The sequence below is a fragment of the Balaenoptera acutorostrata genome, chromosome 9 (genome assembly GCF_949987535.1).
Source record: "Balaenoptera acutorostrata chromosome 9, mBalAcu1.1, whole genome shotgun sequence".
Taxonomy (NCBI): Eukaryota; Metazoa; Chordata; class Mammalia; order Artiodactyla; family Balaenopteridae; genus Balaenoptera; species Balaenoptera acutorostrata.
The window spans coordinates 90,137,127-90,162,448 of NC_080072.1; the positions used below are offsets into that span (position 1 = coordinate 90,137,127).

The 25,322-nt window shown below is 45.4% G+C and overlaps 1 protein-coding gene across 3 annotated transcripts; it reads right to left on the reverse strand.

Annotated features, from left to right (window-relative positions):
• Window positions 1-1,320: 1,320 nt before the first annotated feature.
• On the reverse strand, window positions 1,321-23,940 carry LAYN (layilin). 3 transcript variants are annotated; one of them, XM_028164191.2, is made up of 7 exons: window positions 23,649-23,940; window positions 20,409-20,706; window positions 12,569-12,726; window positions 6,805-6,837; window positions 6,101-6,184; window positions 3,748-3,850; window positions 1,321-1,944 (listed from the first exon to the last, which is right to left on the reverse strand). In XM_028164191.2, the coding sequence occupies exons 1-7, from the start codon at window positions 23,731-23,733 to the stop codon at window positions 1,581-1,583; spliced, it is 1,125 nt and encodes a 374-aa protein (XP_028019992.2). In that variant the 5' UTR covers window positions 23,734-23,940; the 3' UTR covers window positions 1,321-1,580. The 3 variants fall into 3 exon arrangements, with proteins under 3 accessions (XP_028019992.2, XP_007173036.2, XP_057409364.1); XM_007172974.2 differs by lacking the exon at window positions 23,649-23,940 and adding an exon at window positions 18,285-18,512 and having other exon boundaries at window positions 20,409-20,544; XM_057553381.1 differs by lacking the exons at window positions 12,569-12,726; window positions 23,649-23,940 and adding an exon at window positions 23,002-23,374.
• Window positions 23,941-25,322: the final 1,382 nt, after the last annotated feature.

Genomic DNA, 25,322 nt, shown 5'->3' on the forward strand with positions numbered 1-25,322 from the left:
CGTGCAGGCTCAGCAGTTGTGGCTCATGGGCCCACTTGCTCCACGGCATGTGGGATCTTCCCAGACCAGGGCTCGAACCCATGTCCCCTGCATTGGCAGGCGGATTCTCAACCACTGCACCACCAGGGAAGCCCGGGTCCTACAGACTTTCAAGCTGAAATATGTAGGTGATTTTACATCACTCTGAAAGAGGAACTGTTCATCCATCCAACGAGTATTGATGGTTTACTCTACGCAAGGCACTGTCTTGGGTGCAGGAGGTACACGGCTGGCAGGGCAGATTGGATCCCTACCTTCATGGAGCTTGCAGCCTAGTAGGGGCCAGAGCGTAGGGAAACAGGGGCGGATAAAGGCACAGATCACAGAGCCAGGAAGTCTGATGCAAAATGGGAACCTCAGTGTTTTGGACAATGATCAGTCCTTCAGACTATATGGTCACTCCTTTTGCTTGAAATATTGTTAATGGCACAGAACACACTTCCCTGAAGCAGGCATAAATAATGTTTTTGTTATCCACTCTGCGCCCTGCCTCGGTAAGGCAGGTAATTGGCACTGACTAGAATCCACTACATTTGATACTGCTCCGAGCCAGACGAGCTTACTCTGTCTAGATTGGGGCTCCATGTGTCAGGCAAAGTTACAGACTATTTGAAAACAAGACATATGAGGAATGGTTAAAATAATAAGATTATTAAGCTGATAGAGGGATGTTGTTGGTGATTTAAACAATGACCTTCAGAACTTCATCTGGTAAATGACTGACGTTAGGTGACTTTTCTCAGCATTTGAGTCCAAAAGTTTTTGAAATAGTCAGATCCCGAAAACAAAAAGGTAAAGTCACTAGCATTATTACTAATGCTATGTTGACGCTGCAGTAAAACAAACACACAAACAGAACAACGTGCAGTAACAGGGCTGGGAACACAAATAAGCCGAGAAGCCTAGATTCAACCTTCATTTTCAGTTTCTAAAGTGTTTCCAAGATAGATATTTCCACGTTTGGATGTCAGGAAAAAAAAAAAAAGGTCCCCAGAGGCCACATGCAGAGGAAGGGCTGTAGACACAGACTGACTAACATTCTGTTTCCTGCTTTTTATTTGATTTGATTCTTCGAAAAAAATAGATATAAGAATTGCTGATGCGCAGCCCAGCTCGAGGCTGGCACAGGCGGGCTTTGAAAAGATTCTGTACTTTCTGTCTCTTTGTGGTGATGCTTGCAGCTGTACAGAACAGGAGAAACAGAACCTAGAGGCTGGTTTCCCAAGCTCCACGGCAGCTAACCCCCCGCCACCCACCCAGTGAAAGCACTGTCCCTTGAAAGTCAGTTGTAACAATCAGTTGTTTATTTTCTATTATGTGCCAGACGCCGGACAAGGTGCTTTCTCAGAAGTTCCAGCCAGGTGAGGGACTGGGATAAGGGATATAGCCCGAAGTGCGGGTCCAACAGGGGCTCTCATGCTTGCCCCCAGGACCTGATCTGAGCACTTTCACAGACCTTCTGAGTGATTTCCTTATAGAAAATAGACTTTTGCTTCTCTCTTCTTTCCCATTCTTGTCAGTTCAGGGTTCGATCGTGCATCCTAATAACCATATATTTCATTTTCCACCCACTCGGCCTCCTTGCTCCTTCCCACTCGGTCTGGGGAGAATTCATAAACGTCGTTGTTCACGAAGCCACTCTCCATGCTCACCAGCGTCAAGAACCCGCTTTCGGATGGGTTCATGGCCACATTGTCATAGTCACAAGACATGGTGTCGGGAGTGGCCTCTCCCGAGCGCGCTCGGAATGAGATGTTCTTCAGGTCCGGCCGGGTCTCGGCTAGATCAGCTTCGCTCTGCTTTCGTATGACGTTGTAAACCTCCAGGTCCGGACTGTTCCCCGGCTGAGGAGCGGGCCAGGCGGGGCGCTGCTCCTTCGTGCTGGGGCCTGGCTGCCCCCGTTTCCTAGGAGTAAAGAGAACCAGGGCTCAGCGGACAAGGGGACTGAGAACATCCCTGTGCCCCTGTGCAGGCAGGAGGGAGTCATTCTGGGCAGTCACTATGCTGCGCTTCTCACCTGCCTCAACCTACAGGTCAAGGTTTTGGGTGGGGTGCGAATAAAAGAGGAAAGTGTTGTTATGTATCTATCACTCACTGCTGCCAGAGCACAGAACGGAGGTGATGATTCTGGGATCCCCAGAGCCTCCAGAGGGTCCATGGATAGAATTGCATGGGGGAAAATACCACATTTAAAAAAAATCCATCTCTAAGTGAAATTGAGCTTGTCCTTCAGTTTTGAATGTGGGCAGTTAACCTGAGTAGTAATAGCTTTTTTTGTTTTTGTTTTTGTTTCTGTGTTTTTCTTTTTGGCTGCACCACTCGGCTTGTGGGATCTTAGTTCCCCCACCAGGGATCGAACCTGGCCCTCGGCAGTGAAAGCACGGAGTCCTAACCACTGGACTGCCAGGGAATTCCCAGTAGTAATATCTTGACTTGCTCACCAACAGAAATCGTAGATATTTTCATATCACATCACAGTTATTACTTAAGATGCCTTAAAATATTTTATGCTCATCTCTACTTCAGTATTGTGATACTTATACTCACCACTAAATAAAGAAGCATTAATAAAGGAGCACGTGTATTACTGTTTCACATTCATTTTTGTAAGTATTTTGCTAAACTATATAACAGCATTATTCCTTCCCTCGTAATCCAGTGTAATTTATTTTATGCATTTAAAAATATTGTTCTGGGAAGGGCTCCGTAGGCTTCACCAGACTGCTACAGGGGTCTGTGGCACAAAAATGGTTAAAACCCCGAGATAGACTCCAGCTTCAAAGTCACAATCTCACATTGTGGTGAGGTGCTAAATAGATAGATAAGGGAGGGAAATCAAGACCCAACCACAGACTAAGCAGTTAGAAAATATATTTGCAAGTTTTTGAACTGAATTCTACTTTTAGGTTAAAAGGAATTAACTAATGAAAATGATCACAGGAAGAGATAACATTTTTGAGTGTTTACTATATACTCATTCTGTATATATTCACTGCTTTAATTCTTCTAATAATCCTATAAGGAAGTTATTATTAAATGAAGTAGGGTCTACATTGGAATCTTACTAGTTTATCTTAAATTGGTCATCAAAGGGAGTCAAGTCTTAAACCGTACCTTTGCTTTCCTTCTTCTATGTAGACCATGATGATGGGGGATAAAAAGGTAGCTGAGAAGACCTCTGGTTACCTCAAAAATGGTGGTACATGATCCAGTAACAGAGGTGCTTTAGGCTACTTAGTGCAGCTATTTTGTAGCAATCTACACTTGTGAATTCAATTAAAAGGATTTGGCTATTTCATTTTGAATTAAGTGGTTTAGCGTCAGTGGTTTGCCAGGCTTTGGAACAGTCGTTTTCAGAGGGCTCACTATCCATTCCTTCACTCACCCAACAAGCATTCCTGGAGTGAGAGCATACATGCATGAGAGCACTTTGCTGAGTGATGTGTGGATGCACAGATGAATAACACGGTCTCACCCCTCAAGTCGTTTAAAACCTTCCACACACACAAAAATTAAAGAATGTAAGATCACTCTCTTAATCACAGCTAAGCACAATGCTTAGTACTTCTGAGTGCCCTGAGCCCATCAGAAAATTTACTCTCAAATCTGTAGGAGTGATTCTCGTGGAGCTGCCACGGCTTTTAATGAAGTCCAAATCTTGAAGAGTTCAGAAAACACAAAGGTTTACATGATGAAGGTTTTACTTGCCTCCTTCTACAGATCCAAACCCAACATACACCTGTGGTGACCACAAGGAAGAGGAGAAGGGGGATGCTGGGGGTTAGGATGTAGGCAAGATTCAAGGCAGCTTCTGAAAAGAAAAGCACACATTATCAGCATTAGTGGTGTTTCTGTGTGCTTCAAAACAGGCTTAAAAAAGCGTAATCAACACAGAGCATTCCAAGGAGCGCATTGTGGAAGGAAATAGTTACCCAGAGAGCAAAGTCTTCCAGTTTCAATAAATGAGGCTTTTCTACCTGTCCTATTATCTGAAGTAATAGAGAGAAAAGAAGTTTACATTTTGGGGTCTCTTGCAAAATATAAGATGGGCAGTTTTGTTAATTAAACATTTTTTTCAGACGAAAGAGATTATCTCTTTTCTCGTTCTTCCTCTTTGTTAACAAAGCTGAGGCTGCTTGGGGGTGCTGATGTCTTTGACTCTAAGGACAGAAACAGTAGTTTCCAAGGTGGGATCGGGGAGAGGGAGGTAAAAAGAAACAAGCCAGAAGTCTCGGTGTTATTGCCAGGAATGAGAAGGTCACGTGTAACACATGAATCAGACTGTAGAGCCTTACCGATGTTTCTGATGCTAACTGGATCCGGTTGGGCCCATGAGCAGTGACTGTGGAGGGCACTTAGAGATCTACCAGTCTTACCTTTCCTAAGACTTAAGTCTTAGAACCAGAGAATTTTCCCTCAAGGGGCTTTGGGAGGAATCAATGATTGGGGACTGATCCCTTTCCTACTCCTACTGGTTAAGATTCCCAACCATCCAGAGGCTGTGGCTTTGTTTTTCTGTGAGGCTACAAACCCGACAACCACCAAAAAGAAACCTCAAAACAAAACCTACTTTAAATACCACCGTAGTAACAATGAGCAATAAAAATGCCACCCACCGCTGCACAGCACTTTGGATTTTTTAAAAAGCATTTTCACACATTACATCTGTTGTATAATAAAGAATTTGACTGGGCTTTGTCCCTGGTACCTGGGCGGGAAGCTCTAAATCTTTGGAATTTCTCAGAAATAGGAGTAACTTCCTTATCCATGAGCCCTTCAGACCAGATCAGAGTTTATACTGACAGAGATGTCTCAGGATGGGGGCTGGTGGGGCCTAGGGGGTGAGTTCAGTTACACAGCCAATGATCAAATCAACTGTGCTGCGTAATGAGACCTTAATAAAATCTCTGCACACCAAAGCGCAGTGGAGCCTTCTGGCTGGTGAACATGTTGATTTGCCAGGAAGGTGATTAGGCATCCTGATTCCACAGGGAGAGGACACAGAGAGTCCCCATTTGAGACCCTCCCAGACCTTACTGTATGTGTTTCATTTGGCTGCTCCTAGATTTGTATCCTTTATAATAAAACATAGTCATAGGTATGGTGTTTTCCTGAGTTCTGTAAGTTGTTCTAGTGAATGATTGAACATGATGGGGTCATGGGCACTCCCTGGAATTGTAGCCAGTTGATTAGAAGTGTGGGTGGCCTGGGGACCCCTGAACTTGTGGCTGATATCTGAAGTGAGGGCAGTCTTGCTGGGGACTGAGCCCTTAACCTGTAGGGTCTGTGCTAACATGGGGTGGCTAGTGTCACAACTGAATTGCAGTACTGCAATATCCTGCTTCATTTTATGGACACAGAAATGCTCTCAGGTAGGTGAGAAAAATGTTATTACTTCTATTATGCAAATAACTAAACTGAAAAATTAAGTGTTTTTTAAAAAATTGCCCAGTGACAAAAACTCAGATCTTTCTCTTTTTTGTCTTAATTGAAATATAGTTGACATATAATATTATGTTAGTTTCAGATATATTCTATATTGATTTGACATTTGCATACATTATGAAATGATCACCATGATAAGTCTAGTAACCAGCCCTGATCTGCCTCTTGAAACTGAAGGTGAGAGTTGAGGTTGAAAGTCCATTAGCACTCTAATTTATCACTCCATTTTCTTTTATCTTTTATGTCCATTTCTTCTATTTGTCTCGTAAAGAAATAATAATCTTTCTGGGTCTTTCTGCTCTTATTTCTCTACATCCATTCTCTAGTTCCCCTCCCCCCAAACAACTTCTGGGAGGTTCTCAAGCCTCATCTGTCTTCATGCAGATTTCTTTCTAACCTCCTGTCTTGTCTAATCGCCCCAATTGTCTTAGGATAGCTCCATTTGTGTATTTCACTGACAAAATCTAACGTATAATGCAGTTTTTACAAAGTCACAAAGTCTGGTTCCATTTTTAAGTAGCTGTGGGAGAGAACCAAGTAGGGTATATAATCATGGGGAATTCGTGATCAAGAGAGTCCTATTATCTATTTTTCTCTGGGAGAGTTCTGTACATACCTTTGCTTTCTTTCAGTGTTTCTGTGGCATCTTCTTTCTCTGTGTCTTCTGGAAGTATGGGCATTGCTGGCTCTGTTCCTTCACCTGGAGAGAGACACATGCACTTGAGAACTTGGAGAAAGGCATCAAAATCCAGATATTCTTTGAGGTCCTACCAGCTTTAGAGCGGGATGCCAAAAAGCACCAGCATTGTGACCAGTGCCGTTTATAAACACAGGGAAGTAAAGAATTGAATTTGCTGACCTAGAGGTTTACTTGTCTTTATCTTTCTGGTGAGACTTGCTGCCAAGAGTCATGTACGGACACAACCAGCAGGCAGCTGACATCAAGGCCCATAAAGTACTGAAGTGCCAAGGGAAGGGCCAATGACTCACTTCTAGGACCATAAATTATCAGTTTGACTTGCTTCTTGGGTCATTAGATTGGATTATTCCTTTCATATTGTCAGTAATGACAAGTAACATCCCAAACTGAACTTGCAACTATTACTTTTCAGATATTTGAGAGAAAGACAACGCTAGTGAGATTAATGAACTACTGGTCATGTCCGGTGTGGCATATACCTGTCCAAAGGGTCAGGGGTAACACCAGTGGTCTTTCTGCTGAATAATCTGGTTTAAAGAACATGTGGTTCTAAACCTATGAAAAGCTTCTAAACCTGTGAAACAGCCCAAATTAACTCAAATCTCAATTGACAGTCTTACCTCCAGGCCTTGTAGAAGGAGCTGTTGGTTTCTCTATAGCAGAAAGAAACAAGAATGAGAGTAATAAGTAAATTTCCATGCCATCTGAATGAAGTTGGCCAGAGCATGGCATCCATTTATCTGTTCATTCAGTTGTCCAACAAATTTCATTTAGTATTATCAGACACTAGAAACCGGGTTAGTAAGTCCAAAGAATCTCTTCTGCACAAAGACTAGCCTTTCCCCAGCTTTACTTGGGCACTTTTTTCTTTTTTAAAAAGTAAACTTTTTAGTTTTAAAACTGAAAGTTTTAAATATGAGAATTTCCAAATATACGCAAAAGTGGAAAGATCGGTATAATGAACCTCTATGTACCATCATGCAGCTTTAACTCTTAGGAACGTATGGCTAATTTGCTTTCAACAATAATCCCCACTCCTCCCTGGCTACACCCAGGCCTGAACTGTTGTAAAGCAATCCAAGACATTTGATCAATTCCTATTTGGGATATTTTAGAGCAACAAACACTGATCTCCAAGCAGTGGAAGTGGCCCGGGACTAAGTAGACCACGGCCAGCCCCAAGGCAGAGCCTGGTGATCTAGAACACGAGTCATTTAAAATATTTCTAAGGGGCTTCCCTGGTGGCGCAGTGGTTGAGAATCTGCCTGCTAATGCAGGGGACACGGGTTCGAGCCCTGGCCTGGGAAGATCCCACATGCCGCAGAGCGGCTGGGCCCGTGAGCCACAACTGCTGAGCCTGCGCGTCTGGAGCCTGTGCTCCGCAACGAGAGAGGCCCGCGCATCGCGATGAAGAGTGGCCCCCGCTTGCCACAACTGGAGAAAGCCCTCGCACAGAAACGAAGACCCAACACAGCCAAAATCAATCAATCAATCAATCAATCAAACATACGCATCTGATTCAAGATCCTCATTAAAAAAAAAAAAAAAAAAAAAGATCATTTAAAATATTTCTAAGAACCTCAGGAGAGTCAGGCTGCACAGACAACCTACATCAATGTTTTTATTTTTGGCTGAAAGTGTGTCAGCCTTTTGTCCTGGCGGTGACTCTATGCTGATCAGATGCTCTGGGATCATAGCGTCAGGGTCCATAAGGTCAAAATTTTAGAATTCACAGTCCTAAGGCCAGGATGTCAAAGCTATTCTGAAGTTTTATTCAGAAAGGAAACTTTTAATCGTGTGTGTGTTTGTGCGTGTGTGTAGAGATGATGCAAATCCATTTATTTATTAAAAATGTCTGCTATATGATAGAAACAGCATCATGCTCTAAATGTTTTATTAAAAACAAACACAATTTATCCTGATAATAGCCTTGTGAGGTAAGTGCTGTTCTGAATTTGCACACAAGGAGACTCAGGTACAGGGAGATTAAACACCTTGCTCAAATCTCACAGCTAATAAGTAGCTGAACTGGGATTTTAATTTAAAAAATTCAAATGAAAAATTAAAATCACAAGGAGACAAACTCTGTGCTAGGTATTAGAGATACAATAGCAAGTGAAAAGTAGTCCCAGCCCTCTAAGGAACTTATATTCTACAGGGTGGCAATAAAATATGGAAGTACAGGAGAATATTAACACATTAATTTTGTGATATATTGCAATACATCATATATTCAAAGACATTACACGATATAGTCATTTTCTTGTCCCTCCATAGTTCAATCCACTGGGCAAAACTGCAGTGAACATGGCAAATTAACGCAGCACTTCCATCAATTGCTGCAATGGTCTGTGACACATGGCCTCAGATGATTTGTCTCTGATTTCCACTGAATGCGTCTATGCCTTTAGCACACCCCAGGAGGAATCAAGTGATCAGATCTGGCTAGCATGCCACCTACTCTATGTGGTCATGTTGTCAAATCTAGTTTTAGATGCTATCTTTCAACCTGTCCCTTGCCCTCTGGTATAATGGGATGTTGTGCTATCCTGTTGCAACCATACTGGGTGACCTTCCCCTAGCCCGTCAAGTGCAGGGATTAACTGGTCAAACATGTATATTTCCAGACCTCATGCCAACCATATAGTGAAGGGGACAAACCTGTAAACAGGCAGTTAAAGTACTGTGTGTGTGAGGTGTTATGATCCTCATAGGAGGAACACTTAAGCTAGTTTTGAGGGGCCCTGGATGCTTCCCAGAGGAAGTGACTTTTTTTTTTTTTTTTTTTTTTTAATGAGGATCTTGAATCAGATGTGTATGTTTGATTGATTGATTGATTGATTGATTTTGGCTGTGTTGGGTCTTCGTTTCTGTGCGAGGGCTCTCTCCAGTTGTGGCAAGCGGGGGCCACTCTTCATCGCGATGCGCGGGCCTCTCTCGTTGCGGAGCACAGGCTCCAGACGCGCAGGCTCAGCAGTTGTGGCTCACGGGCCCAGCCGCTCCGCGGCATGTGGGATCTTCCCAGGCCAGGGCTCGAACCCGTGCCCCCTGCATTAGCAGGCAGACTCTCAACCACTGCGCCACCAGGGAAGCCCCGGAAGTGACTTTTTAAAACTTATTTGGAAATAATTTCAGATTTATGGAAATTTGCAAGATTAGTACAAAGAATTCCCATGTATCCTTCACCAAAATGTTATCATTTTATCACATTTCATTTATATAATTATTCTCTGTCTCTCTCTTTATATATATCTTATATATTTATATCTACAAGTCTATATCTAAATCTATACACACACACACATACACATATATATATTCACATACAGACACATCCATAACTTTTTTCCTGAGAATAAGTTGTGGCCATAGTTACCCTTTACTCCCTAAATACTTCAGTGTGTATTTAAGATGGGGGGGGGGCAATACTCTAACATAACCATAGTACAATTATCAAAACCAAGAAATCAACATTGATATATATAGTATTAACCAATCTACAGATCTTATTCAAATTCTGCAGATTGTCCTAATAACGCCCCTTATAGAAAATCACCATTATCATCATCATCATTATCATCAAGGATCACCTACTGCACTGGGTTGTGATGAGAGAAGGTGATGTTTAACCTGAACCTGAAGGCTGAGAATGAGCTGACCGGGAAAGAGGGAAGGGTGTTCCAAGCACTGGAAACAGCAGTTAAGAGCTCTTGGGGAACTTCACAGAGGGCAGAGGGGAATGGGATGGGGGAGGAATAAGAGTGGTAAGAACTGGGGCTGGAGACAGGCAAGGGTCTGATCAAGCCAATTTTTTATGGCGTGCTGAGGTGTGTGAACTTATCTTGAGGAGGGGGGCCACGTAAAGGCAATGTGTTAGTCTTTCTCCGTGTGCCCACTTCTCTCTGCTGGATCTATTCCTGGTCCTTCTCTGTGTCCTGGGAGGCTGACGTCTATGGACTGTGTCTTGTGGCTCCCTTGTCCTTTGGCTCTTTTTTTTTTTTTTTTTTGGCTGTGTTGGGTCTTCGCTGCTGCGCGCGGGCTTTCTCTAGTTGCAGAGAGTGGGATAGCGGGGGCTATTCTTCATTGCAGTGCGTGGGCTTCTCACTGCGGTGGCTTCTCTTGTTGCGGAGTATGGGCTCTAGGTATGCAGGCTTCAGTAGTTGCAGCACGCGGGCTCAGTAGTTGCGGCATGCGGGCTTAGTTGCTCCGCAGCATGTGGGATCTTCCCGGACCAGGAAAGACCTTCCCGGACCTTCTCAAACCCATGTCCCCTGCACTGGCAGGTGGATTCTTAACCACTGCGCCACCAGGGAAGTCTGTCCTTTGGTTCTTGATTAGACTTAACCAGTAGGAGGCAGAAGCAGGAGATTAGAGGGTAGGAGAAGAGAGGGGTCCTGGTAGTTATTCCCCAGGCCCCCTTCCCACGTCACTGTGGTTTGACAGTAGCTGTGTTCTCTGGTTACAGCTCCTGTTGGGTGGCTCCTCTTCCATGACTCCAAGCTTTCTCTGGAGTCCCTCCCCTTGCTCCTTGAAACCTAGGGGTAGTAACAACTTCCCATTGTAGCTAAATCCTGGGCACTTCACCATCTCATGCTCTGTGCCCACACGTTGGCAAATATCATTTTACTTTACTCTTCTCATTAAACCCTTTGAGTGGGCCATCTTTTTCCTGCCAGGACTCAGTCTAAATCAGGCAGTAGCAAAATTAATAAAGATTATGATTAAAAAAAAAACCTAACTAGGTTCAAAGTCCAAAAATAAAAGGCTATGGAAACAAATGTCAAAATCTCACATTTCAAAAAATATTTAAGAAGTACAACATTTTAAATCATGGAGATAATAGGATATAAGGAACAAAAGTGATGGGGCAGCCAGTTTGTAACAAGTGCCTTGCTTTAATTGCTCTAAAAATGTGCCCTGCTAAGCCAGCCTCAGTCCTTGCAACCTCCCTGCCTGAGACAACTCTGTATGGTGGGGAAGGCCAGGTCTTTGGAGAGAATTTATCCGAAGGGGTGAAGAGGGAGGAAAAACAACTTTAGCAGCAAAAGCACAGTCAAATTCCGACAATTTAAAAATGACAGGATTGTTTAGTCCCTCAATAGATGTAACTAACAAGTCATTCTACTTGTGTCAGGAAAGGATGCAGAATTGGGGTCAAGCAGTTGGCTTCAGGGAGGTGAGAAACTTCAGTAACAGATCAAAAATCACTTCACGTTTAGATCGAAGTCCAACATAATGGAGGAGTTTGGGAAACCTCAGCACAGTGAGACTACAGGCTTGTAGCCAATTCAAAACCCTTCACAGATTTAGAAGCAAACGCCAATTAAATTTGCAAGGCGTGCATTTAGAGGGTGCCCTAAGGAGTTTAAGCCTGCTAATCAAATTGACTTCTATCTGCCCAGTGTCAGTAAAATTGATATATTTTATCATCTACCTCCTCTGGTCATTATTCTGTTTCCTTCAAGCCCCAGAAAATAATGTCACATGGCTGGTAGAAGACTTGCAGGAACAATGGCCAGCTTCCTTTCATATTTCTTCTTTACAGTAAGTCCACTACATACGAACGAGTTCTGTTCGGAGAGCACATTTGTAAGTCCAACGACGTTAGCCTAGGTACCCAACTAACACAATCGGCTATATAGTACTGTACTGTAATAGGCTTATAATACTTTTCAGACAAATAATACATAAAAAACAAACAGAAAATGTAACGAAAACATTTTAAATCTTACAGTACAGTACATTTTAAATCTTACAGTACAGTACAGTACCAGCTACATCACCATTGCTTTTACACTTGCCTCAGGACATCCTGGGCTTGAAATAAAGATACTGTACCACTATACTCTATACAGTACTGTACAGTAAAGTACACGAAAGCACAAGCACTTGTAGAGGATGCGCGCATGTGACAATGTACGCCAGACACGTGAACTAACTTACGGGACTGGACATGCAAACGTAGGTTGGCATCTTTGAAAGTTTGCAGCTTGAAGGTTCGTATGTAGGGACTTACTGTATTCCAAGCTCCTACAGCATACAACCTCATATCCGGAAAGAATAAGAATTATAACTGTCCACTTGGAGGGCTTTTTGTTTCTTGAAGTTCTCATAATTCTTGCCTTATCATACATAAATTAGACCCTTTCATTTCTTCATCCTTTCTCTTAGCATCTAACACCCCTCTCCTGTGCTAGAATTACTCCTCAGTGAGGAAGTGTCACTACATCTCCCTTCACAAGAACTCCCAATGTTTAACACTGCTGGCATTTGCAACAAGCTTTCTCAGAGACCACGTGACAAATTCTTGGAACCAGCAGCTGCTTATGAAATGAGAGAGGAGGTTGAGAATTCAGCCATATAACTTGGGAGAGGATTCATTACCAGCGGAATATTTGCAGATGAAATTGTTCTTCATGGTGCATCGGTCGTCGTTCCACTGGAACATGTAGGGGCCCCCGATTCCGGCGGGTGCTGATGGCTGATGGTACATGACCACGCAGACCTCGCTGCCGCACGAAGGCTCATCCACATACCAGTTCCTGTAGGAAAAGGGTCAACAGTGGAGGCAACTGGAGAAGGATACCACAAGACTTCAAAGCCTTTGTTTTCCTATCAAGTTCCACTGAGCCAGGAGCTTAAGAGACAGGGAGGAACTGAAGTGCTTCCAGTAAGTAGAACCACGCTTTCTAATACGGACATCACAATCAATCATCTGACATTTGCCTTTGCAGGGAGGAATATATTACCATATAAGGTCTGCAAAGGAATTATGAGAAAAAGCAGCCAGCAGGGCCAGTCTGGATGATCTTATTTCTTTTTTGCTTTTGGCTAACTGGGTTTTGTTTCTCTTTTTTTAGAAATCAGATGCACTGAGAGAGGCATGGCTTATCTCATCCAGAGCTTGCCCTGTTTCCATCTCCCCATGCTTTTCAACAGCCATAGCTGCCTTCCTAGCTCTGAGGAACGGATAGAAAATTCAAGCATCTGAGCAAGACTTTCCAACATGGAGAGGCTTCAAAGCAAGAGATGGGGTGGGGGCAAAAGCAGGAGGCCCAAGTAGTCTTCTTCAGGTTTTAAGTTGTTTCTACTTCATCAGGCTGATGAGCCCTTCTGTCAGCCTCTGACGCCTGATTTCTTGTCTTTGTCTCCCTAGCTCCTGGGCGGGGTGCACTAGCAGCCCCAATGGTACTTGAAATTAAATGATGCTGCCACCCAGTTGGATATGTGGGTGCCAGGTTAAAGTCTGAGATTCCATCGATAGTTTAAATGCTGCGAGCACCCACCCCATGTGCTGACTCAGGGCTGGGCTTTGTAGTTCGCCTGGTTACTCACCTAAGCAGTTTCCTTCGGGGGCCCAGATCTGCCCTGATGCTCAGGCTATTTAGATGAGCCCTGCTGCTCTGCCTAGCTCGTGTCAGAGCCCCTCCTTAGGAGACAGCTCTCTGTGTAGCACCCTCATATGGCTCTGCTTGAGTCTTGTGCTGCAGTTCACTGAAAGGAAAATCCTCTGCTGAATCCACTGGGTTGAATTTGCCTGGATGATAGCTGAGATTGCGAGGCTGCTTGGACACTGCCTGGAGAGCTGGAGATCCTGACTGGGGCTGGGCTCTGCACCTCCAGGCAATTTTCACCTCCAGGCAATTTAGTCCAGGAGGATTAGTCACCTCCAGGCAATTTTCCAACCCTGTTGGTAGACCTCCTGCTTGTCTGTTCTCCTCCCCACTGGCCCTATGGCTTTAGGTTATTTTATTTCACAGATGATGGAATGGTTGGAATATTATGCCTGGCATCTAGTTTCTGGACTTGAGCCAGCTTTCAGGCTTGGAACTCACTGCTAGAAGGAGGAAGGACTCTGCAACACCACAGTAGGTGCACATGGTGATTTCCTCTATTCTCCCAAAGGGACCTATGGCCATTTACTCAAGTAACCATACACTGGGGAAAGAGGAATACCCAAATATTACAAAGACTGCTGGACACAGGGTGCAAGTTAACACTGATACCCAAAGACTTGAAGTGTCATTAAGACTACCCTTTTGAGTGGGAGCATATTGAGGCCAAGTATTAAATGGAGTTCTGGCCCAGGACTGAAGTAGGAGATAGATGGGCCCCTGGGCTGGACAGCTGGTGTTTGTCAAGTGGAATAAAATTGAAGCTTTGTTCTCACCCAGACACTCCAAGGACAAAGCTAGTGGCAGAAGCTGAGCTCTGCAGGAATAAAGAGATAAGATGACCACTCCCGAGGTCAAGGAAAACTTCTTTGTCTGCACATGCACAGAAAGGCTCCTTGAGGGTCAAAACGGGAGGGGGCGCCACCCCATAATAAGTGTGGACATATCCCCACAGGCCTCTGTGGTGGAATCCATCTTAGCAAAAAGTTGCACATGCGTATTAGGGAGGGTCCTAGGACTGGTCAGGTGTGAAAGAAGAAGATAATTGGCCAAAGGCAAACAAAGATCCAGAAGGACTGTCCTATATTAGTGATTTAAATCACCTCTTTACCGCACTCATCCTCATTAGAGAGGATGCCCGAACCCTTTCTCTCTGGGTGTGTATTTCTGCCTTGCTTCTGTCTTAAATAAACAAACTGCTTCTCTGTGTGCTCTGCCACATGTTATGCTGTGTCTCTAATAATAAACTTTGTACCTGCTTTTATAGTTTTTGCCTCCTTGAGAAATGCATTTTCCAGTGGGGGTAAGAGCTAGGGGAATTTTGCTTCTAGCCTCTAATCCCTGGAGGACTAGCGGCTAGGATTCCTGGTTTTCATCCAGGCTACCCAGGTTCAAATCCTGGGCAGATGACTAAGATCTCTCTTCAGGACCACTCACTGCTTTCTCTCTGACATCAGGACCAGCTCACAGTGGACCCATCCAGTGGTCATTCCCCAGTCCTAAAATATATGAATTGAAAACTTATGGGGTAAGAGCTATAATAGTGGAGAAGGTCAGGTGGAAGCCTCTGAAACTGCATTCTTCCCTATCCTCTCCAAGATAGTAAATAGAAAACAATTATCTTATCCAGGCAAAGATGACAGAAAGTAGTGCCACTCCTAAAGACCTAGAGAATGCAAGGATGGTATTCCCTGTCATATCTCTATATAATTCACTAGTCTGGCTCCTGCAAAAACCAGACAGATCCTGAAGGATGACACTGGAGTAGCACAAATTCAACCAAGTAGAAGTCTCAATTGCACCTACTATGCCATTTGCGGTATCTTTGCTAGAGCTGCTTAACATGTCCTTGGGTACCTAATATGCAGATTTGGTGAGTACATTCTTTTTCACCTGTATCAGAAAGAGAATCAGAAAACAGTCTGCATTTATTTGGAATGGACATCAGTATACATTTATGGTCTTTCCTCAGGACTATACTAATTTTCCTACCCTCTGTCATAATATGATGTGAAGAGAGACTGCCTGGATATCTTGCAAAAAATCACACTGGTCCACCATATTGCTGACATCATGCTAATTGAACCAGATGAGCAAGGACTGGAGGCCTTAGTAAGACTCAAGTGCTCCAAGGGTTGTAGGTAAACGCTATGAAGATTCAGGGGCCTGCTACTTCATGAAACTGTGTAGGTGTCTAGTGATCTAGAGAATGCCAGAACACCCCTTTCAAATTAAAGGTCAAATTATTTCATCTCACGATAATTTGAAGCGTCTTGCAATAATTTTAAGAAGGAAGCATAGCATGAGGTAGGTCTCTTTGGGTTCTAGAGGTGGCATATTTCACACCTGGGAATACTGCTCTGGCCTATATACCAGTTGACATGAAAGACAGGTGTCTCTGAGTGGGGTCCAGAGTAGAAAAGGACTGAAGTAGTTCTAGGCTGTGATGTAAGCAGACTTCCCACTTGGGCCATATGATCCATCAGACCCTATTATTAGAGGTATCAGTGGTGAGAAAAATAATGCCATATAGAATCTGTACAAGCTCCAATGAGAGAATCACAGTGCAAACCCTTAAGATTCTACAGCAAGGACATATCATCTATAGATGAGAAAAAAATCACCTTTTGCAAAGCAACTCCTGGCTTGCTACTAGGCAAGGAGCACCAAGAGAACATGCAATCCAACTTGCTCAATGTAAGAGAGACACTGTCAGACATACCCAGTCAAAAGATTAGGCAGGCCTGGAATCAACTCATTACAAGATGCAAGAGGTATATTTAGGACCAGATGGCACTGTATGAACAGGTAGAGCAGACTGCCATGACATCTACCACTGTTGTACCAGAGCCTGTCCCTCAGCTTACACCTATAGCTGCATAAAGGAATCCCTTACGACTAGCTGATAAAGGCAGCCTAAGCTTGGTTCATGGATAGGTCAGCCAAACACGGGGGTACAACTCCAAATGGGCAGCAGCTGTACTACAGTCCCACTCAGAGGTGGTTCTGAAAGATCAAGTGATAGGGAAACATCCTCCCAATGGCCATAGCTTAGTTGATATACCTAGTTAACCACTTAGTATAGAAAGAGAAGTTATTAGAGATTAGACTATATAAAAACTCAGGGGTAAAGGCAAAGAGCTTGGCCAGTTGATTAGGAGTCTAAAAGGATAAAGGGTGGAAGACTGGGGACAAGGAGCTCTTGGATAGAGTGATGTGAATAGACATATGGGAGTAGGTGTAAAGTATGAAAATCTGTCATATGTTAAAGCCCACCGAAAAGCCTCTAGCATGGAAGAGGCACTAAACAACCAGGGAGACAAAATGACTTAGCCAGTCGATGTCAGCCAGCCTGTTATCAGCTGCCCCAGTGCTGGTATAACAGATACATACTAGGGTAGCCATGGTGGCAGGGATGGAGGCCATGCGTGGGCTCAACAGTAGCCGTTCCCACTCACCAAGGCTGATCTAGCTACTGCCCAACATCCAATCTGCTGGGAACAGAGACCAGCCTAGAATTTGGTAGCAAGTTGACTACATTGGACTCCTTCCATCCTGAAAGGGGCAATGATTCATGTTGATAGTTATAGACATATAATCTGGGTAGGGGTTTGCCTTTCTTGCCTCAAGGCCTTAGCGTCACTATCCAAATGCTTACACAGTCTTTGATCTACCAGCACAGAATTCCAAATAAGATCTCATCAGACCAAAAAACCTAGTTTATAGCAAAGGAGATGTGGGAGTAGGCAGGGGATTTACTAGTCACATCACATATTCACCCATCCTGAAGCTGCCAGTTTGACAGAGTGATGGATGAACTTGTTGAACACACAGCTGAAGCACTAGCTTAGAGGCAATACTCTGTGAGGATAAGGCATCACCCTCCAAGATGCAGTGCACATTTTGAATCATTGACCTTTGTATCATCCTTTGTCATCCAAGAGTATTCTGGGGTCTGGGAGCCAAGGGATGTAGAAGAAAAGTTTGAAGCTAACAGAGGTTGGTTCATGAGGTTAAGGAAAAAAGGCCTCTCTGTAACAGAAAAATGCAAGGTGAAGCAGTAAATGCTGATGTAGAAGCTGAAGCAAGTTATCCAGAAGATCTAGCTAAGATAATTCATGAAGGTGGCTAAACTAAACAACAGATTTTCAGTGTAGACGAAACAGCCTTATAATGGAAGATACCACCTAGGACTTCCGTAGCTAGAGAGGAGAAGTCAATGCTTGGCTTCAAAGCTTCAAAGAGCGGGATGACTCTTGTGTTAGAAACTAATGCAGCTGGTGACTTTAAGTTGAAGCCAGTTCTCGTTGATCCTTCCAAAAATCCTAGGACCCTTAAGAATTATGCTAAATCTACTCTGCCTTTGCTCTATAAATGGAAAACCAAAGCCTGGATGACTGCACAACTGTTTACAATATGATTTACTGAACATTTTAAGCCACTGTTGAGACTTACTGTCAGAGAAAAGCTTCCTTTCCAAATATTACTGCTCCTTGACAATGCATCTGGTCACCCAAGAGCTCTGATGGAGATGTACAAGGAGATTAGTGTCGTTTTCATGCCTGGTACCACAACATCCATTCTGCAGCCCATGGATAAAGAAGTAATTTTGACTTTCAGGTCTTATTCTTTAGGAAATACATTTCGTAAAGCCATAGCTTATGAAAGGAGGAGTAGCCCTGCTTACCTTCGCTGGTAGTACTTACTTGGGGAATTTGTGTTTCTTGTCTCTGCAATGGTGAGCTCTGTGGGTTTAGAGGTCCTGGTATCTTCTGGGGGAATCCTTCCACCAGAAGATACAGCAAGAGTGTTATTGAACTATGAACAATGGCTGCCACTTGGACATCCGGGGATTCTTGTGTCCAGGGACCAGCAGGCAAGAAGAGGAGTCATTCTCTTTGCAGGACCCTAATCATGAGGCGAAGGTATCTCAGCTGTTACAGGCAGGGAGAGATATGTTTGACACCCAGGTTATCTACTTGGGTACCTGTTGGTACTCATGTGCCCAATTTTGATGGTAAATAGAAAAGTGAAATCACTCCAGCCTAAGCAGTGCAAGTTGACTAGGCCTCACACTCTTCAGGGATGAGGGTCTGGGTCCTGCCACAAGGTAAGAGAGCCATTGAGGTTCCCCGAACAGAGGGTGAGGGGAATCTAGACTGGACAGAGGAGGAGGGGGGTCAATAAATATCAGTTGTGGCGCTGGGACCAGCTGCAGTGGTGGGGAGTGTAGTTCCTCCTAAGCTTCCTTTCTAAAGTTTCTCCCAGGAGAGAGGCCCACGAGAATCTTGGAGGAACGACTCCTGGAACTTAGATGAAGGTGTGGATCTGAACAGCATAATGGGTGAACTTCACGCTGTCTTGAATGGAATAGGTAAAAAAGATATAGTCTAATCTTCATTCTTTTGATTGAAAATGAGTTTAAATGTTTTCCCCATATTACTGTTTACCAGTTAGATTTTCTATTTTGTGAACTGTTTGCTCAGGTCTTTTGCCCCTTTATCTTTTGGGGTTTTACTGACTTATATAAACTTTTAGTACTTTTTGACTTATACAAACTCTTTATTGTAAAAAGATCATAACTGTTAAATTTCTTACAACATTTTTCCAGTCTTATGTCTGCCTTTTAATTTTGATATTTTTTGACGTTCTTCCACGTCACTGCTTTTCTTAAGGAGGGACGATGGCAATGCCATGGTTTTGGGGGGCAGGTGTGTGAAGTGAGTCCAGTGCTGTGGGTTTAGAAGGGCCCCACAAACTGCAGGCTTCCTTAAGTCCCCTCTTGGTCAATACAGAGAATTAGATCTTGGCTCTAATTTCTTGCCTGTCATCATAATTTCCTGCAGTCTGGAGCCCTTCAGCCTCACAGGCCTTCAATCTCTCACTGGGTCAGCAATCCCACTCCTGGGCATACACCCAGAGAAAACCATAATTCAAAAAGACACATGCACCCCAATGTTCACTGCAGTACTATTTACAATAGCCAAGACATGGCAGCAACCTAAATGTCCGTCAACAGAGGAAGGGATAAAAGATGTGGTACATATATACACTGGAATATTACTCAGCCATTAAAAAGAACAAAATAATGCCATTTGCAGCAACATGGATGGACCTAGAGATTGTCATACTGAGTGAAATAAGTCAGACAGAGAAAGACAAATATATGGTATTGTTTATATGTGGAATCTAAAAAAAGGGTACAAATGAACTTATTTACAAAACAGAAATAGAGTCACAGATGTAGAAAACAAACTTATGGTTACCGGGGTGTAAGGGGGCAGGGGGAGGGATAAATTGGGAGATTGGGGTTGACATATACACACTAGTATATATAAAATAAATAACTGATAAAGACCTACTGTATAGCACAGGGAACTCTACTCAATACTCTGTAATGGCCTATATGGGAAAAGAATCTAAAAAAGCGTGGATATATGTGTATGTATAACTGATTCACTTTGCTGTACACCCGAAACTAACACAACATTGTAAATCAACTACACTCCAATAAAAATTTACAAAAAATCTCTCACTGGGGTTCTAGTCCAAAAGACCAGGTAGCCAGAACCACTGACTTCAAGCATTGTGTGCCACTGAAGCAATGCTTCTGGGCCACCCTCCTGGACAGAGCTCTCTGGGCCTAGGTTAAGGCTGATTTACCACCTTCGCCCCACTGCTTTGGTCAGTGGCTCTGCCAGTACTGCTATCCCCTCAGGGCTCTGCCTGGCTGGGCCTTCTCTTCCCCACTGACTGGCACCGTGGATCCAGCCTGCCTCTTTCTGGAGCTACATCAAGTGAGTTAGCTGCTGTGAGTTCCACACACTTACCTAAATGTTGCTGGGCTGCCATCGATCCAGGCATAAAGGTCCTGGCAGGCTGTGCCATTGCTTTGTTTCTCTTCACGCCTCCTAAGCCCAATCCAGAAATCACCATCAGAAGCCAGGAGGTTTTCAATGAACTTTTGTATCAGTCTCTGTTCATCTTCAGACTCGATGCTGACTAGCTGGCCCCCAGCTCTCCTGCAGGCTGCTCTGGCCTCCTCGAAGTTCAGTCTTCGAGAAGCATCATGGAAGTAAATGACTTCATAGCAAGGCTTCTGTGTTCCTCCCCGGCAGACTGGCTGACCTAGAGAAAAAAAGAAGCCTCCCTATGTTAGTGCCCCCGACATATACCAGAGCAGGGATGCCTGGAGGCATCTGAATGAAGCTGTCCCTCAGCAGGAGTTCTGATTACTCAACAGTGGTTTGTTGTAGTGTCATTAAGCTCTCAGAGCAAATTAATACCCCTTCCAGCATGGAGATACAGTGACTAAGACTCCATGTTTTGTTTGTTCCATTACAGATTATTGAAAAGCAGACATTTAAAATTAATCTTTAAAAGAGAGGTAGATGAAGATTTATTGTTTCACTTAAAGGCAAACAAATAACACTTTCATGCCATTAGGGAGTCTCAGGAGACGGTGTGGCTTAAAGTGAGTTATCTCTGTTTGGGGGTTCCTTCAGGTAAGAGAGGCGTTCTGAAGTCAGGCGTGGGCTCCTCTACCCTGGAACCCTCTGCGTATGTGTCAGTAGCAGGACTGAACATTCACCCAGTCTATGGTATAAGCAGAAGATAAAAGCATCAGATCCATGGGGTTTTCTGCTACTGGTCTTGCCTAAAGTCAACAGCTAAGATTCAGTGAACTCTTACGATGTGTCATGTACTATGCTAAGGGCTTTTGCATTTACATACACACCTTATCTCATTGAACACTCATAGTAATCCACTGTTGTAGATATTGTTTATGCCCCATTTTACAGATGAGAAAACTGAGGCTCAGAGAAATTAGTCCGGCTAAGGCCACATAAGCTATCAGTAGCATGAGTTGAGTCAGAACCCAGATCTAATTACAAAGTCACAGCCATAACCACTGAACTCTGCTCCCCACGCCACCCCAGGCTCAGGTTGCACTGGGAGCCCATGTAATATGTCTCATCTGACTGACACCTGAAGGGCTGAAGACGATCAAGGACAAATGGATGGGATTCTACTGAGGACGGATAAAAAATCGTTCACCAGTACGCACCACCCTGGCTTGTGTCTGGGTGCCTAAAGCCGTGCTGCACCCAAAACATTAGCCTCATTGCTCCTTCGTTAAGTCAGTATGTATCGCATGTGCGCTCGTGCCTGGCGCTGTGCTAGGTGCCGGGAATACAGAAACACTTGCCGCTTCCTAACCCACAGGAACACACAGCATGTTTCTGGATCCAGATGTACAGTGAAAACCAGATTTCAACAAGGGGAATCCCTTGCAATGAAGAGCCAGTCTGTGGGCTGTGGGTATGAATTATTGCCACAGAGCTAGAAGTAGAGGATTTTGGTTTGGGAACCTCTTCCCAGCTCTCATAGTTCTCATTTTCCTAATTTGTTTTGCAACTGTGCACAGAGCCAGATAGCATTAGTTATTCCCCAAATTGTCCAGAATACAGAGCGAAAGGCCACAGGCAGTTAACTGCATTTTCAGTGCTTAAATGGGAACAGAGCACATACAGATAATCTGGAAAGCTCCTGTGAATTCTTATTTTCAGTTTCTTCTTTCATCGCTTTTGTAAAGAAATTTTCAATAAACAAATTGTAAAAGTTTTGCGTCTTCTCCCTTTCTCTGTCACTTTTCTCCTATTGCTGAATAGGGAAACTCTAACGGGACTGCTCCATCAGCAAATTAGGAGGCCTCAGAAGCGGGACATTCTCACTAAGGAGGTGTTCCAGAGAGACTAGGGACCACTGGCCAGAGAGGCCAGGGCTGGGATGCTCCCTGGGGAGAAGGCTGGGCCAGCTCAGCTTTATGAGTCCTTAAAGGTGGCTCCAAATGAGGCAGCAGAGGAAAAGCAAATGAGCCCCAGGCACCCCCAAGGTGGAGTTGAATTTACTGGCAGTCCCCACTTTTCCATCGTTGGATTATCAAGGGAAAACATAACACCTTAAATGAGTTTCCTGTATGGCCCAGCCTGGCCACACATCCCAAGTCAGCCAGTGAGTGCCAGAGGGAGCCAGAGCTGGAAGAAGGCCCAGGGTGCAGCTGGTCCCCCTGCCTTCAGGAAGTGTTTCTCTCCTCTCATTTGCAGGAAGGGGAAGGGCGGCCACGGAGGACAGAGCCCGTGCAGCCGTCACCCAAACAGCTGAATTCGGTTACCCTCCCATTTTGCCACCCTGCACCCCACCCCAGCCTGAAACCAACTTTAGATCCCTTCAATCAGCTTCGGAAGCACCGATAACGGAGCGGAGGTTTTCATTGTCCTCCATCCCTCTTGGCCAATCTGTTGCCTGCCAAGGAAACCTGAGAAAGGGGAACGGACATCCCCTCCGCCGCCGCCCTCCCCGCACCGCCCCCGCCTCGACATGCAGAACAAATGGAAGAGGCAAGGAGCCAGAGCACTGTACCTCCTCTGAGGTCCAAGTCCGAGGCTGCAGTGACACGACAGGAGGAAGGAAGCAGAGAGAGTCATTCCCCTGAGTCAGGCGGGGCTTGCCCCGCGCTAACTAGGCTTCTTTCCCGATCTCTAAGCGCTCTTATTCCAGGCGCTGGATCCTGCCATCCTCTCCCCCCAGAAGAGACCAGGAGTAACGGGCTGCGGTTCCCACGGCACAGCCGATCCAGAATCCCTACTGTACGCACCGTCTCCCGGGACAGGAGGACAAGCCCTGCGTGGGGGTCCTGGGGACCACGGCGCCGCTCTCAGTGGAGCGGGCCGAGGGGGCGCCTACTGGGGCAGTTTGCTCACTGCCCCATCTAGCCTTCGTCTCTCGGTATTCTGGCAGCCCTGGGCGGGGAACGGACTTCGAGCGGGCCAGGACACGCAGGGAACCGGCGCTAGGCTCAGCAGCCGGGCGATTGCTCCTCTACAAGTAGGGGGCGCCGCAGGGCTAAGTCCACTGGTGGGGCAGGGGCGCCACCCCTCCACCCACTCCGCGGAGGGCCAGATAAGAGGCACCGTGGCCGTGAGGACGGTCAGCCTTAGGTGGGGTGCAGTGGGTGCTGCAGCCCAGCTGCCCGGAACCAGCCCCCGCCCCAGCGCGCGCGCACTCACCGCTTAGCAGGCGACCCGTCGCGCCCCGGAGCCCCGCCAGCAGCACGGCCACCAGCACGGCCTGCGGCGCCGCTCCCGGCTGCATGGCCCGGCTCGGGTGCGCCTTCGGACGCCGGGGCCCTACGGCGGTGGAGCGGGAAGAACGGCAGCGGCGTGCTCCGCAACTTCAACGGCGGGCGGCAGCAGCATCTCCAGAGGACCGACGGACCCGGCGCCCGGAGGAGGCGGGATGGGCGCGGAGCCAGTCCGTCGCCCCTCCGCCCTCTGGGACGTCACTGCGGGGAGGGCAGCCCCACCGGCTGACCCGCCCCCGCCAGGGCCTCCTCCAGCGCGCTCGGCGCCAGACGCCCCGCCCGCCCGAGGGGAGCGAGCACGGGGGGGGGGGGGGGAGTCAGCTCCCCACCCCAATTGGCGCTTCCCACGGAAATCCTGCGTTTGCCCAGGGCGCGGGGACGAGGAAATCCAAGACTGGCTTCTCCGAAATCCGATGAAGACCAAACTGTGGCTAAAAACAGGACCGCATCTTGCCCCCACTCCTCAGAAGCACAGCCAATTTCCCAGCGTCCTAGGCTCCGCAGTTGGGAGAGGCAAACTCTGAGACCTTCCAGGGCTCGGTAGGCCGCCGTCCAGGCACTCAGGGCTACACCTGAGAAAGGAATGGCGGATGAAGAGAACAGATGCTCAAGTAGGCAGGGTGACCACTGGCCAGGCAAATTTTGGGACAGCGTGGATAGCGTCCAGAGGAGGCTAAGTTGGAGTTCTGGGCGAGAGGAGAGTGGACTTCCCAGAAGCCAAAGGGTGTCCTTGAGCCCAGCAAGGAAATAATAGTACTTTTTGCAGGGCACATGGGTGTAGGTGATTGTTCAGCCTTGTGGTAGAAAGGAGATGACCCCCTCACTTTTCCCCCAGGAAAGAGTGACCTCATTTCCTTTGGAAAAGCTTTCCTCACCAACCTAGCCCTCAATGTGTGCTCCTTTTTCTAAACTCCCACAATAGTCGTGTTTTACATTTACTTCTTGTTGTAAACAAAATGTTTTCAAATATATTCAAATAATAAAGTGAGCCTCCTGTCCAAAAACTAAAGTACTAAGTGCTGGAAGGTGGGTCTGATTTGCCTTTTCCCCTGTACCATGCTCTTGTGAAGCATGGCAAAAGCCCCGTCTGGGCCACTGACTTCTGAGTTTTGGTCTCAGATTGAGCCACTGCAATTTTAGACAAACAGGCCTGACTGATCACAGGCTGGGGATCTGTTTCAGTATCAGCTGGTAATACTGGGAAGCTCTGCTACTGCAGAAAGCAGCAGCATTGGCAGGAAGAGGGCTGACGTTTATGGCAGGTTCATTTACAGCCCGTCTTTATGTCTGAATTAGAACATTTCACATCCAAAATACATTCTTTTTAGAAATTCCTGATTATCAAAACAACCAAAGAGAGAGCCGATATGGTGAATAGAAGCACCTGAGTTGGCATCAGATGCAAGTTTCTTTGCCTAAATCAATTAACTCTTGGCAACAATAAAAGTTACCTTAACTTGTGCAGGTTTGATAAGGCAACTAGATATGTAAGTGTGCAGATAGCTGAGCACTTAATGTCAATTGCAAAGGATTTATTTCCAAAATTATAACATCTGCTATAACTTAGAGAAGCTGTTACCTTGGCCCAAATAATTAAATT

Bases quoted from the DNA above. Each gene is read 5' to 3' on its own strand.
- LAYN (XM_028164191.2), bottom strand. From the start codon at position 23,733: ATGCAGCCGGGAGCGGCGCCGCAGGCCGTGCTGGTGGCCGTGCTGCTG. The intron at 6,185-6,804 runs GTAAGACTGTCA...GTCTCTCTCCAG, and splicing joins TCCTTCTACAAGGCCTGGAG to GTGAAGGAACAGAGCCAGCA. The intron at 1,945-3,747 runs GCAAGTAAAACC...CTTTACTCCTAG, and splicing joins GTTTGGATCTGTAGAAGGAG to GAAACGGGGGCAGCCAGGCC.